The 14,671-nt window shown below is 43.6% G+C and overlaps 1 protein-coding gene across 1 annotated transcript in view; it reads left to right on the top strand.

The window, feature by feature from the left end:
• The first annotated feature begins 1,193 nt into the window (after positions 1 to 1,193).
• LOC106565379 (lysyl oxidase homolog 2A) overlaps positions 1,194 to 14,671 on the top strand; it is a 44,459-nt gene continuing 30,981 nt past the window's right edge. The window contains exons 1-3 of the mRNA XM_014132425.2: positions 1,194 to 1,411; positions 5,880 to 6,219; positions 7,575 to 7,750. Of these exons, the coding sequence (XP_013987900.1) occupies positions 5,925 to 6,219; positions 7,575 to 7,750 (471 nt within the window). The 5' untranslated portion in view covers positions 1,194 to 1,411; positions 5,880 to 5,924. The remainder of the gene's footprint in view (positions 1,412 to 5,879; positions 6,220 to 7,574; positions 7,751 to 14,671) is intronic.

Genomic DNA, 14,671 nt, shown 5'->3' with positions numbered 1-14,671 from the left:
TTTGGCCTTTTAGGTGTCCTTCGCTGGCCTTCTACAACTGAACTTTGGATTCCATAATACCAGCAATAAATGATGACAGGTAAAGTTCTGGGTGTATAATATATATATATTTTTTAATGATAATTAATATCCAAAATATTTTACCCTTTAAACACCAACCCAATATGCAGGCTGACTCCACTTAGATTGCTTGAGAAAATATTTTTCATTGTATTTTATCAATTTTTTATTAAAAGGAATTCACAGCCAAGGTCTGTATTGGGTATGATCACACTCCTGCAGGGGCCTACTCTCTGTTGGCCACTTGATGGGGGAACAGCACGGCAATATCAACTTCAGGATAGAGTAGGCTCACTCTATGGTCCTGTTTGAATAGCATTTGAATACTTTCCTTCCGTGAGGAAATCACAGATCTGGCATGGTAAAATGGTGAAAGCACTCGAGTGGAATACATGATATCACCTGCTATTGACACACACACACACTCTCACACACCCACGCACACACACACGCACGCACGCACACACACAGGATCATTGACAGATCAGGATGAAATGATGTATTTTAAAGTCAGAGAGTCAGACACCTGAGAAACTCAACAGAGTGAGGTGCTAGGCAGCCAATCTATCTCAAGCATCGGTCTTTATGTTAAAAACTTCCATCACATTTCCCAGATCTACATGAGGTACCGTGTGGATCTGTTGGTAGAGCATGGTGTTTGCAAGCCTGGGTTGTGGGTTTGATTCCCACGGGGGACCAGTACGGGAAAAATGTATGAAATATATGAAATGTCTGAAATGTATACATTCACTACTGTAAGTTGCTCTGGATAGGAGTGTCTACTAAAATGTAAAATGTACATCCAGGGTTTGTCACTTCAGAAGCTTATTGTTCACAGGATATTGTTTACACTTCTGGAATTGTCATTGTTTTTAAGCTGCTGGAAAGTATTCTAATATTAGGCTCATTGAGGTGAGAGAATGTGTTTGTAGCTTATGTAGCCTGTGATGTAGGGCAGGCCTATGCCTACTAGTCTTTTATATTGTCTGGTGCAATGTAAAGTCTATTTTATGGGGATCAATTTAGCAAGCCTTTATGGAAATATCACCTATTTGTTTTGGTGGAAATGTTGTTTTCTTCCCCTAGCAACTGGCAGAACTTCATACTAGTGCCACAACAAGCCAAGTTCAGTTGTTTCATAACCCTCCTGTGGACAAGGGGGCGGGAAGGATGCCGAAGACGTCATGGCTGCAGGACTCCGCTTCCATAGATATTAAGAGAGGAGAACGTTTCGAGGAACGACCGGAGTGAAGGCTTGACGACATCACTGCTGCAGCCTAGACATTGAGAAGCCCAATTCGATTGAAACGCTGCTCTTTTTGGCGCGAGGTCATCTTCGGCATTTCTTCAAGTAAGTGGGTCTTTTCTATGCACATTATAGCTGTTCCAGATGCAGAGCATTTTCATGAAATAACGGGAAAATCTTGAAGTTACCCGGTACAGTTCATGAAATAACTAAATAAAGTGTAAACTGTAGCCATTTATTTCCCTCTATAGTTTATTCGCCCAATAATTTTTTTGTTTTGTTGCTTTTTTGTGTCAGCAATTAGACATTGTTCTTAAGTGGGGCTAGTTACCCCCTAGTACGCTAATAGCTATCCAAGTCAACTTTAGGAAACTCTCTACCCTTGCCATAACTTGCTTTGTGTAGTTGAGCAGGGGGGGACTGGCCATCTGGCATTTTAGGCAAATGCCAGAAGGGCTGGTCTACTTTTAGTCTAGTGGTTGGGCCTGTCTAATTTGTTTTTATTTTGGGAGAAAAATATCATTATCTGCTAATGACAAAGACTTATCTTTGTCTGCCTTATGCTGGAAAATGGATGCCGAGGCTTTGATAGTTGTTCTTTACTGCTTGAGGTATTTACAGTCCACTCCAAAATGATTGTCCCCCTTGATAAAGACTGTATAAAATAATAATACAAATACTTAGTATTTGTAAATAATACAAATACTAAGCTATATTGTTTGGCAAAAATTTTGGGGAAATTATATTATTTTACACTAATACAATTGCTCAAAGGAAGTGATTTTGTTTAACAAGTAATACAAAGAAATACAAAAAAAGATAGTTGTCAAAATTCTACTTAAATTTTTTTTAATCTCAGTTTAAAATCACTGGAACAGTGGTAGACTTGTTGGAAAAGGACGGACGTGTATCTTGTCCCCACACACAGTGAGGAAAATGGTTCAGGAGGCAAAGGAAAATCCAAGGGCCACAGTTGGAGAAATACAGAACTGGGTATCAACTTGGGGTCATCAAGTCTCTGAATCTACAATTAGATGCCACCTCCATGCCAATAGGCTCTTTGGAAGGGTTGACAGATTTTTCAAATTTTATTGAAAGCGACCAACAAATGTAAACGCCTGGAGTTTGTTAAATGACATTGGCACTTGGGTTGAACCGAGTGCTATGGTCAGATGAGACAAAAATGTATTTTATTTTTTATTTCACCTTTATTTAACCAGGTAGTCCAGTTGAGAACAAGTTCTCATTTACAACTGTGACCTGGCCAAGATAAAACAAAGCAGTGTGACAAAAACAACAACACAGAGTTACGCATAAACAAGCGTACCGTTAATAACACAATAGACAAATCTATGTACAGTGTGTGCAAATGTAGAATAGTAGGGAGGTAAGGCAATAAATAGAGGTGAAATAATTACAATTTAGCATTAACACTGAAGTGATAGATGTGCAGATGATGTGCAAGTAGAGATACTGGGGTGCAAAGAGCAAGAGGATAAATAACAATATGGGGATGAGGTAGTTGGGTGTGCTATTTACAGATTGGCTGTGTACAGGTACAGTGATTGGTAAGCTGCTCTGACAGCTGATGCTTAAAGTTAGAGAGGGAGATATCAGACTCCAGCTTCAGTGATTTTTGCAATTCGTTCCAGTCATTGGCAGAAGAGAACTGTAAGGAAGGCGGCCAAAGGAAGTGTTGGCTTTGGGGATGACCAGTGAAATTTTCCTGCTGGAGTGCGTACTACGGGTGGGTGTTGCTATGGTGACCAGTGAGCTGAGATAAGGTGGGGCTTTACCTAGCAAAGACTTATAGATGACCTGGAGCCAGTGGGTTTGGCGACAAATTTGTAGTGAGGGCCAGCCAACGAGAGCATACAGCTCGCAGTGGTGGGTAGTATATGGGGCTTTGGTGACAAAACGGATGGCCCCGTGATAGACTGCATCCAATTTGCTGAGTAGAGTGTTGGAGACTATTTTGTAAATGACATCGCCGAAGTCGAGGATCGGTAGGATAGTCAGTTTTACGAGGGTATGTTTGGCAGCATGAGTGAAGGAGGCTTCGATGTGAAATAGGAAGCCGATTCTAGATGTAATTTCGGATTGGAGATGCTTAATGTGAGTCTGGAAGGAGAGTTTACAGTCTAACCAGACACCTAGGTATTTGTAGATGTCCACATATTCTAAGTCCAGAGTAGTGATGCTAGTCGTGCGGGCAACAATTGGTTGAAGAGGACAGACGATTTTTATGCATTACGTGTTTCAGCACTCAGCGGTCCTGTTCGGTGAGCTTGTGTGGCCTACCAATTCAACGGTTGAGCTGTTGTTGCTCCTAGATGTGTCCACTTCACAATAACAGCACTTACAGTTGGCCGGGGCAGCTCTAGCAGGGCAGAAATTTGACCAACTGATGTCACATCCTATGACGGTGCCTCATTGAAAGTCACTGAGCTCTTCAGTAAGGAAATTCTACTGCCAATGTTTGTCTATGGAGATTGCATGGCTGCGTGCTCGATTGTATACACCTGTCAGCAACGGGTATGGCCGAATCCACAAATTTGAAGGGGTGTCCACATACTTTTGTATTTTATAAATGCCCATCCATGTGGTAGACCCACCATTTGTAAAACTGGCTTTTTCATTGGCTTTATTAGTCCTGATTCCTGTGACTAATCAATTTAGCTATTTAAGCTCGGAATATCAGCTACCCAACTTTATCAGGAGTTATTGTGAGCCTATTTGCAATGTGTTTACACACTGGGAAATGCAGAAGTATTTTATTTTTCGCTATGATCAGCTGGTCAAAAATTGACCTATACAAACTTGAAACCACTGATCATGACAATGGTGTGAAACTCCTGGACAACAGTTGTGATTGTCCATTCCATATTGTCCATTTTACTTTTACCTGTCCTGCTTTTAGGATATGTTGTTTGTTAATGTTACAGTGCATTTTCTATTTGATTGGGCGCCATTTAGGTTAGGCTATTTGATCAGAGACACCTGCATGATGTAAAAAGTGTCCATCTCATTACATTGTCGTACATTTTACCTCCAGCCTGTAGACTACAGAAAAGGCCACATACTCGTTCTACCATATCCTATATCTGCTACGTGATTTATGTTAGAATATTTTTTTGATGGAACGTTGGTGGAGCGCCGCAGCGGCGCGCTGGGAATGGGCAAGCTAAATATCTTGTGCCCCTGCCTTTGACAAAGTGGCCACTGTTTATCACAGGGCGGCATTAGAGCTCACCTAAAAAGCCCATATCCCACTGGTTGAGAGAAATTGTCATTGTTTTTGGGCAGAATTATGTGATGTTTTATGTGTCGTTGTTTGAGGTGCGTCTTGGTCAGTTTAGCTCAGAAAATTCCGCCTCGTCAATCTGCCGTCATAGACAGCCACCTAATCCTGCCTAATGAGCGGGCCGGCCGTGGTCCGGGTTATATATAATATTAAGGGAAAACAAAGATATTTATGAGTATTTGATTAATTAAGGCTGATCATTTTGACCATTGCTCCCCCAAGTTTGCTACCTCAGCAGTTTGTTTGTCTTTACCATGACGTCGACAGGGTTAGTTGCCCCTAGGATGGGGCTTAAGTGCAGGGCTGGTTCCACAGCCCTGAGGGGTAGTAGGATCTCCGGCCCAGGCAGAGATTAAAACATAGGAGCATGCAAAACACAACCACATGTGAAACGCATTAGGCCCCCAAAGTTGAGTTCCGTCTGGGGCATGCCGTTCCCTTCAGCCCAGCAACAGGAGAAAAGCCTGCACTGCTGACAACCCTACACAAACCTCTGTCAGTAAATGGTGAAGCAAAGCAGTTACATTGCCATGACATAGAAGCAGCAGTCGATTTGTTTTCTCTAAACTGTATTATGGTGTATTGTGGACTTTGAACTGAATGGGGAAATCTTCCCATCCATCCACCCACCGATCTATCTATCTATCAATCGATCCACCCATCTACTGTATCTATCCATGAAACTAAAAATCTCTCCTCTGCTGTGAACATTGCTCACCGCGAGAGATTTGTTTTGCATCCACCATCCCCAATCCTCCAACATTTCTCAGTCTACCCTGGCCTGGAATTGTGGTTAATTCTAGATTGCTGGAGAAGGCTGTGAGGTTGAATGTCTGCCAAATAGTCCGTCTCTAATGATTTGATGTATGATGCTCAGTATGATGCTCAAAATACAAGAAGACTTATTTCTGTCCGATAAAATGCAAAACGCATGCTGAGTGCTTGACTCAAACCACTCACCACTCAAACTGTAGCGGTCCATTGAATATGTGTCTGTTTTCTGTTGGTATAGAGTAGATGTTCAATCATTTCAGAAATCCCTCAATTGTTAAAAGCTGTAAAATATATATATATATATATATTTCTGCAACCCATAGCATATTACAATGGTCTTCAACTGGCGGCCTGTGGTCCAAATCTGGCCCACGAGTCGATTTGATGTGGCCCGCAAAAGTTTCCTAAATTAAGTTAAATACCCACGACATAATACATCACATTGCTTATGGCAGTCATTCATTGGTCACTCTGGTCTGTGTCTCCCTCCTCCAGGTGGCCTACAGTACAGTGTGGTGAGTTCCCTGCCCATTCCTAGCAATGCCGTCTCCTTGCTCTCTCCTGTGCCGCCTGGCCACGCTTCTCTGTGTGTGGGTACTTTGCCAGGCCCAGTTGGATACCAAACTACCCCCTGGCACCCCCATCATCCAGCTGCGTCTGGCAGGGGACAAACACAAGCACTACGAGGGCCGGGTTGAAGTCAACTATAATGGAGAGTGGGGCACGGTGTGCGACGATGACTTCTCCATCCATGCAGCCAACGTCGTGTGTAGAGAGTTGGGCTACGTGGAGGCTGTATCCTGGTCTCCTTCTTCCAAGTATGGCAAGGGAGAAGGTAAGGAACACAGGGAGAAGAGATGGTTCAGTAACATGTTGGAATCTGAAATCCACTCTGACCATTAAGACTTTACTTAAAGGGATTGTTCAGAGAAATTATATATTTTGAAACAAATACATGTATCCCAGAAAGGGGAGTCGCTCTTATCCAGAGTGACTTACAGGAGCAATGAGGGTTAAGTGCCTTGCTCAAGGGCACATCGACAGATTTTTCACCTAGTCGGCTTGGTGATTAAAACAGCGACCTTTCGGTTACTGGCCCAACGCTTTTAACCTGTTCTATTACAACCGGAAGACACATAGGTGAGATAGAGTAAAGAGTAGTCACTCTTTGCAGGAACTATGATTAGCATAGCAAGGAGACGAAGTCTCAATGGCAACACGAGTCATTAACAAGGGGCGGTTGTGTTAATAACATCAATCATCTAGCTTTTATAGAGAGCAGCCGGAGCTTCATTCAACTCCATACATACTGTTTCATTTACAACATTCAGTCAGAATTATGGAGTTGGGAAAGTAATTAGACATATGACTGTACTAGAGATCTTCAAGACAAGTGGGATGATCAGATTATGTCTGTGCGTCTGGCTTAGTGTGTTTCCAGTTGCCAATCGTTTTCCTCACGTAGGGTTTGATTGGTGTGTATCAGATAGACTGCAATGGGTTAAACATTGCTTTTTGAGGGATTAGGGTCCAAGACAGGGGAAATGTGCTGCATTAGTCCCGGGATTTCCATAGGACAAATCACATTCTGTTCTGAGCTGCTGAGATAGAAGTCATATAATGTCAGTTCACTGCATGTGCCCAGATGATTTCTTGATCTTGAAATATGTAGACTGAAGAGTTGTTCGCTGGGAAAGCTAGACTTTTTTTTTCACAGGTAACATAGGAATAAGGTGTGGATATCCACCAGCATAGGCCCAACATTCCAGGAGCAATTCTGCAACATTTAAAATCTCAAAAGGCTAAGTTAATAAGCCCTATCAGAATCTGAAGAGAACAGTAGACCATTTAGATTAGTCTAAAGAGCCATAAATGTTAGTTTTTTTTACAAGTGACGGCAACTGGAATTCTGTAACACTTATTTCTTGCATGAAGTAGTCAATCTAACCTAAGCAATAGGTGAGTTGTCATGAACTCATTAAGCCTAGTCCTGGACTTAAAATAATGTTCAATGGAGAATATACTGTACATTGAAAGTTGATAACTAGACAGGCCCAAATTGTTACCCAAAGGTGTTGTCTGTTGAAGCCTAAAATGGATATAGGGTGTTGAGAATGGAGAACGGAGAGGGTCCCCTTACCTTCATGTGTGGTCATCAGAGAATATGTCTCTGTCCCCCATTGTTTGTAGGCCGGATCTGGTTGGACAACGTCCACTGTTCGGGACTAGAGAGAACCCTAGCCCAGTGTGAGTCCAATGGCTTCGGAGTTTCCGACTGCAAACACTCTGAGGACGTGGGAGTGGTGTGTAGCCAGAGACGAATCCCCGGCTTCAAATTCATCAGTACCCTCACCGACAATGTGGAAGTAAGCCTTAAAACATACAGACACACGTGTGAGCACATAGAAAAATGCACACACACACACATGGAAATGCACACAAGTATGTACGCATGGCCGCGCACACACGCCATCGACATGATTGCATCTTTGCTTTGATTGGATGCTGTTAAGGTGCTTGTGTAGCAATTTCACAGCAATGCAGGACAGATGAGAATATGTGTTTTGAAGTTTGAATAATAAACAGTAATAATTCCTTGATATCAGAGATCTAGTGTGGAAATGTCTTACAGTTACAGTACGGTTGCGGTGACCGTATTGCCGGCCACACAGGCAGTCATGACCGCAGTCGAATTCCATGTGACCTTTGAGTCACGGTAATCTCCTTTTATGCGCTCTGGACATGCGCTGGTAGTACCCAACTTGTTAACGACCATCTGGTCGCTAATGGCCTGGTACCCAGGGCTCTATGGTCCCTCTAACCACTCTGACATAAATGCAATTGAAAATCACATCAAACACATCATCAAAACAGTATGATTCTTTAAAAATCACCTCACTGTGATGATCAATTTGAAGAAAGAAGTAAAAAAAAAAAAACGGGTTGGAACTGAGTGGAAAACATGGTCGTTGTGGATGTTGTTTCAAAGCCAAACCAACGAAATGGACAGCGCTTTCTAAGGTGATGATTCATTCAAAACACCTATACAGCATATTAGCCCTCCCCCAAAAAACTGAATTCAAATAATGTCTAATAGCCTACCTCATATTACGCACAGCAGAAGAAAATTGAGGGCCAACTGTTTCATGAAATATGTTTAGTTGTGAAAACATGTTACTATCGATGTTCCAAAACAGATTTCACTTCGCTTCACAAATTAAGCACTGGGTAGTTGCAGGAACAGGGTTGGAGAGCCCATGGCATACAGAGTTTGGGCGGAGTATCACCTGTCGCACAGAAAGAGGCTGCATGCTCCTCAAACAGTGTTTGATGCGTAGACTGAAATAAGTGCTCTTATAAACCCAGACATTTCTATATGCAATCCCGTGTGAAAGAAGAGTTTTGATGATTGCCACTAGAAAGAGAAGGATCCCAGCTGCTACTTTATTTATTTCTCAGCTGCTTATATTAAGCACATACTCCGCTATAAACCGGAGTAGCCTTCCCCGCATGAATGAAAAATGAACCATGGGAAAGCGGCCTCCATTCACTATTCAAGTGCATACGGATAACATGTTTTTTCCCCCCTGCCCCTGTTCCCGCCCATTTGATAATAGGCCATTCTAAATTGAAACTCACTTGACATTTTAGTAAAGATGAGATTAAATTAAGTATTATCTGATTGGTGAAATATGATCGCTTGATGAGAGAACAGCGTGTGCAACCTGAGGCAGGGAACAGAGCGCAAGCTTTTTTGCTACTTTCCCAAATCATCACTAGCTTATAGTCGCACCATGCAGCCCATATATGTTTTGATTTCTAAGACATTCTAAGGTTTGTATCATTCACAACTAAAGATTCAAAATAACTCTAAATCTAGCATAAAGGACCTGTTTCAAATGATCACTTTTACGCTCAACATAGCCACTTCATATGTGCACTCGTTCCGGAAGGGCAAAAATATCCTTTCTATTTTATTCCGCTAGTTGCAATTATATTCTTCTTACTATAAAATAATATAACATAATGGCACGGGACTTATAAACATACCTTGTCTGCTAAATGAAGATGGCGCCAACAGACATGGCAGCTCTGCTTCTAGCTGTTTCTAGCACCTAAGCAACTTTGCAGTATTTCATTTTTTTGTGTGTTATTTTTTACATTATTAGCCCAGAACATTTTTTGTGTTATTACATACAGCCGGAACTAACTTTTGGATAGCAGAGTGGTGGTAACTCACCAGCATTACGACCAGGAATACGACTTTCCCGAATTGGATCCTTTGTTTGTACCCCCCAGGGCAATTTAACTTATCCCAGAAGCTGATCCAAGACGCCGTTGGCAGAGAAGAGGTATTCAGAGTGGACTTCTAGTCCGACTCAGGAGGAGCACACACCATCCACCGCTTCTGAGTATATTACTTGCTAATGTTCAGTCTCTGGCCAATAAAGTAGACAAGCTCAGGGCGAGGATCTCCTTCCAGAGAGACATCAGGAACTGTAACACTCTGTTTCACAGAATCATGGCTCTCTCTGGATATACTGTCCCTATCCATACAGCCAGCTGGGTTCTCAGTACATCACGCAGACAGGAATAAAGAACTCTCTGGGAAGAAGAAAGACGGGGCTGTATGTTTCATGATTAACTACTCATGGTGTGATTGTGATAACGTACAGAAACTCAAGTCCTTTTGTTCACCCGACCTAGAATACCTCACAATTAAATGCCGACCGTATTACCTGCCAAGATAATTATTTTCGGTTATAGTCATAGCCGTGTATATTCCCCCTCAAGCCGATACAATGACGCCCCTGAAGGAACTACACTGGACTTTGTGCAAACTGGAAACTGGAAACCACGTATCCTGAAGCCGCATTTATTGTAGCTGGGGATTTTAACAAAGCAAATTTCAGGAAAACGCGACCGAAGTTCTGTTAACATGTAGTACTCGGGCTGCTAAAACACTCAACCATTGCTACTCCAACTTCCAGGATGCCTACAAGGCCCTCCCCCGCCCTCCCTTCGGCAACCCAGGTAATGACTCCTTTTGCTCATCCCTTTCTATAGGCAGAAACTCAAACAGGAAGTACCCGTGCTAAGGTCTATTCAACGCTGGTCTGACCAATCGGAATCTATGCTTCAAGAATGTTTTGATCACGTGGACTGGGATATGTTCTGGGTAGCCTCGGATAATAACATTGATATATACACGGACACAGTGACTGAGTTCATCAGGAAGTGTTTAGGGGATGTTGTTCCCACTGTGATTATTAAAACCTACCCAAATCAGAAACCGTGGATAAACGGCAGTATTCGCTCAAAACTGAAAGCACGAACCACTGCATTTAACCATGGCAAGGTGACTGGAAATATGTTTGAATAGAAACAGTGTAGTTATTCCCTCCATAAGGCAATCAAACAGGCAAAACGTCAGTACAGAGACAAAGTGGAGTTGCAATTGTACGGCTCGGACACGAGACGTATGTTGCAGGGTCTACAGACAATCACAGATTACAAAGTGAAAACCAGCCACGTTGCGGACACCGACGTCTTGCTCCTGGACAAGCTAAACACCTTCTTCACCCGCTTTGAGGATAACACAGTGCCATCGACACGGTCCGCTCTCAAGGACTGTGGGCTCTCGTTCTCCGTGGCCGACGTGAGTAAGACATTTAAACGTGTTAACCCTCGCAAGGCTGCCGGCCCAGACGGCATCCCTAGCCTCATCCTCAGAGCATGCACAGACCAGCTGGCTGGAGTGTTTACGGACATATTCAATCTCTTCCTATCTCAGTCTGCTGTCCCCACATGCTTCAAGATGTCTACCATTGTTCCTGTACCCAAGAAAGCAAAGGTAACTGAACTAAATGACTATCACCCGTAGCACTCACTTCTGTCATCAAGAAGTGCTTTGAGAGACTAGTCAAGGATCATATCACCTCTACCTTAACTGACACCCTGGACCTAATTCAATTTGCATACCGCCCCAATAGATCCACAGACCATGCAATCGCCATCGCACTGCACACTGCCCTATCCCGTCTGGACAAGAGGAATACCTATGTAAGAATGCTGTTCATTGACTATAGCTCAGCCTTCAACACCATAGTACCCTCCAAGCTCATTATTAAGCTCGAGGCCCTGGGTCTTAACCCCGCCCTGTGCAACTGGGTATTGGACTTCCTGACAGACCGCCCCAGGTGGTGAAGGTAGGAAACAACATCTCCACTTTATTGATCCTCAACACAGGGGCCTCACAAGGGTGAGTGCTCAGCCCTCTCCTGTACTCCCTGTTCACCCATGACTGCGTGGCCACGCATGCCTCCAACTCAATCCTCAAGTTTGCAGACGACACAACAGTTGTAGGCCTGATTACCAACAATGACGAGACAGCCTACAGGGAGGAGGCGAGGGCCCTGGCGGAGTGGTGCCAGGAAAATAACCTCTCCCTCAACGTCAACAAAGCGAAGGAGCTGATCGTGGACTTCAGGAAACAGCAGAGAGAGCACGCCCCTATCCACATCAACGGGACCGCAGTGGAGAAGGTGAAAAGCTTCAAGTTCCTCAGCGTACACATCACTGACAATCTGAAATGGTCCACCCACACAGACAGTGTGGTGAAGAAGGCGCAACAGCGTCACTTCAACCTCAGAAGGCTGAAAAAATTGCTTGGCCCCTAAGACCCTCTCAAACTTTTACAGATGCACAATTGAGAGCATCCTGTCGGGCTGTATCACCACCTGGTACGGCAACTGCAGTGCCCACAAACGCAGGGCTCTCCAGAGGGTGGTGCGGTCTGCCCAACGCATCACCGTGGGCACACTGCCTAACCTCCAGGACACCTACAGCACCCGATGTCACAGGAAGGCCAAAAAGATCATCAAGGACATCAACCACACAAGCTACGGCCTTTTCAACCCGCTACCATCCAGAATGCGAGATCAGTACAGGTGCATCAAAGCTGGGATCGAGACACTGAAAAACAGCTTCTATCTCAAGGCCATCAGACTGTTAAATAGCCGTCACTAGCCGGCTACCATTACCGTGAGACCGGCAGTAATTTGCATGACAATAACCAGCTGACAAAATGTCATGACCGCCACAGCCCTACTTACAGTAAATCATTTCGTTAAACCTAGTTTCCATGATATCACATTCTAGCCAGACAAGCAGAAGGGGTTCCCTTAAAACAGGGTTTTCCAACTGGTGGCCCGCACACCGAATTAGGCTGCAGGTGGTTTTATTTGGCCCCCCATGTTTTCTGAGAAAAACAATCAAATATATATTTTTTTCATTTTCATTTTTTTTCGTTGTTGGACATAAAAGACTGTAAAAACACCAGGAAATCAGCGCCAAGGGATTTTAATTAAAGAAATCAAGGATTCACATGCATAATAGAGAGAAACGTGATCATATACAAATGTAAGCAAGATTTTAAATTATTATGTTTTAGTCAAACATTATATCTGTTTGGGCTTCTTTCAGTTAATTTGCAGTCTACAAATTATTTGTAAATATGTTCTGGCCCCCCGACCATCCACGCAAGAAAAAATCGGCCTGTGGCTGAATCTAGTTCATGATCCCTGCCTTAAAAGGTCTAGACTGTGATTGTAAAGATGAATCAATCAAATTTCAATCAAATGTGTGCCGGGTGGAGATTATAACATAAGATTATAACAGAACATGGCCAAGATGTTCAAACGTTCATAGATGACCAGCAGGGTCAGATAATAATAATCACAGGGGTTGTAGAGGGTGCAACAGGTCAGCACCTCAGGAGTAAATGTCAGTTGGCTTTTCATAACCGATCATTCAGAGTTAGAGACAGCAGGTACGGTAGAGGGAGACAAGGCCGAGTATAGCCCACAAAGATCTCCCCCATGTCACGAACCCAAGGGGGGTGCCAACCCGGACAGGAAGATCACGAGTTCCTGTAGGGAAAGTTCAGTTCACTTAGCACCAACAGAGACACATTTCATTGGTAATGTTTGTTCATTGAGAGGGTCTGTGTGACTTCAATCAGCATGTCCACAACACTAAAGCTCGAGTTTAGTTTAACTCAAGTTTGACTGTATCTGTATTGATTTTGACAGTTCGCTGGGAGTTGAAAACAGCCTTAGCTAAGTTTAGGGATCACACTAAGTTTTGACTTGGAATGCCCTGAACTCACAGAGAAACAGGTTTTGCGGTGGGATGGAAACGTGACATCATAGAATGTCAACAGACGTGACACAGGTGGGCCACATGTTAAATCTTCCATTAGTGCTCTCACATTTGCCTACAACAGGAAACCAGAGACATTCTAGCCCACTGAGCTATGGTTGGTCTGTGGCCTGATGACTTTACCACAATACGCCCTTCTTTCTGGCGTAACCACGGTAACGACCTCCTCTCTGACATCTGGGATGCTAACCAGGTGACTCACAGAGAACCAGACTCTGACTGGTGTGGAGGAGATAACGACAGTGTATATAACACACTGGCGCACACACACACACGTGCGCACACACAGGGGGAAAACCATCCCATCCCGTCACGTTAATGAAAGCACCTCTGTGCCAGACGGAAAGTCTGCGTGGGATTTATATACCTAAAGGGAGGAGGGAGGCATTTCTGTTTTAACATGGGACACTTCAACACTAATCTAAAACTCCTGCGGTCCGACAGGAGCGAGGAATAGCATGAGTATGGCCGTTTATGTGAGCCTAGCTCATCCAGTAGTGTTTGTGTTTCCCTTGAATGTGTTTGAATTGAAATAAGAGTTTAAAGCCATCTAAAGCTGAAAGGCCAGTCTGTGGTTTATCTTTTTAACAGTTAGCAGTTGAGAGCAGCAGGATAGTCAAATGCCACATACTTCGCTAGACTAGAGAATTGGCAGTGTTGCCCGGTTTAAAATTTCAGTGGATTCTCCCTCAGTTTCTGTGTTTTCACTAGGCTTCATAAGATAACAAGGCTCTGGAGGACGTCTCAGATCTCTGTGTATCTTTCTCATTAAATGGCCAACACCGTGAGAAAGGATGAGGAAGCTGGGGCCAAGCTTCCTGCCATCCAGGACCTCTATATCAGTTGGTGTCAGAGGAAGGCCCTAAAAATTGTCAAAGACTCCAGCCAGCCTAGTCATAGACTGTTTTCTCTGCTACCGGACGGCAAGCGGTACCGGAGCGCCAAGTCGAGGTCCAAAAGGCTTCTTAACAGCTTCTAACCCCAAACCATAAGACTCCTGAACAGCTAATCAAAAGGCTACCCAAACCCCTCTTTTACGCTGCTGCTACTCTCTGTTTATCATC

Source organism: Salmo salar, chromosome ssa12 (genome assembly GCF_905237065.1).
Source record: "Salmo salar chromosome ssa12, Ssal_v3.1, whole genome shotgun sequence".
NCBI classification, from domain to species: Eukaryota; Metazoa; Chordata; class Actinopteri; order Salmoniformes; family Salmonidae; genus Salmo; species Salmo salar.
Note: the sequence above shows the minus strand (reverse complement) of the source record. Positions and strands in the feature narration are given on the sequence as shown.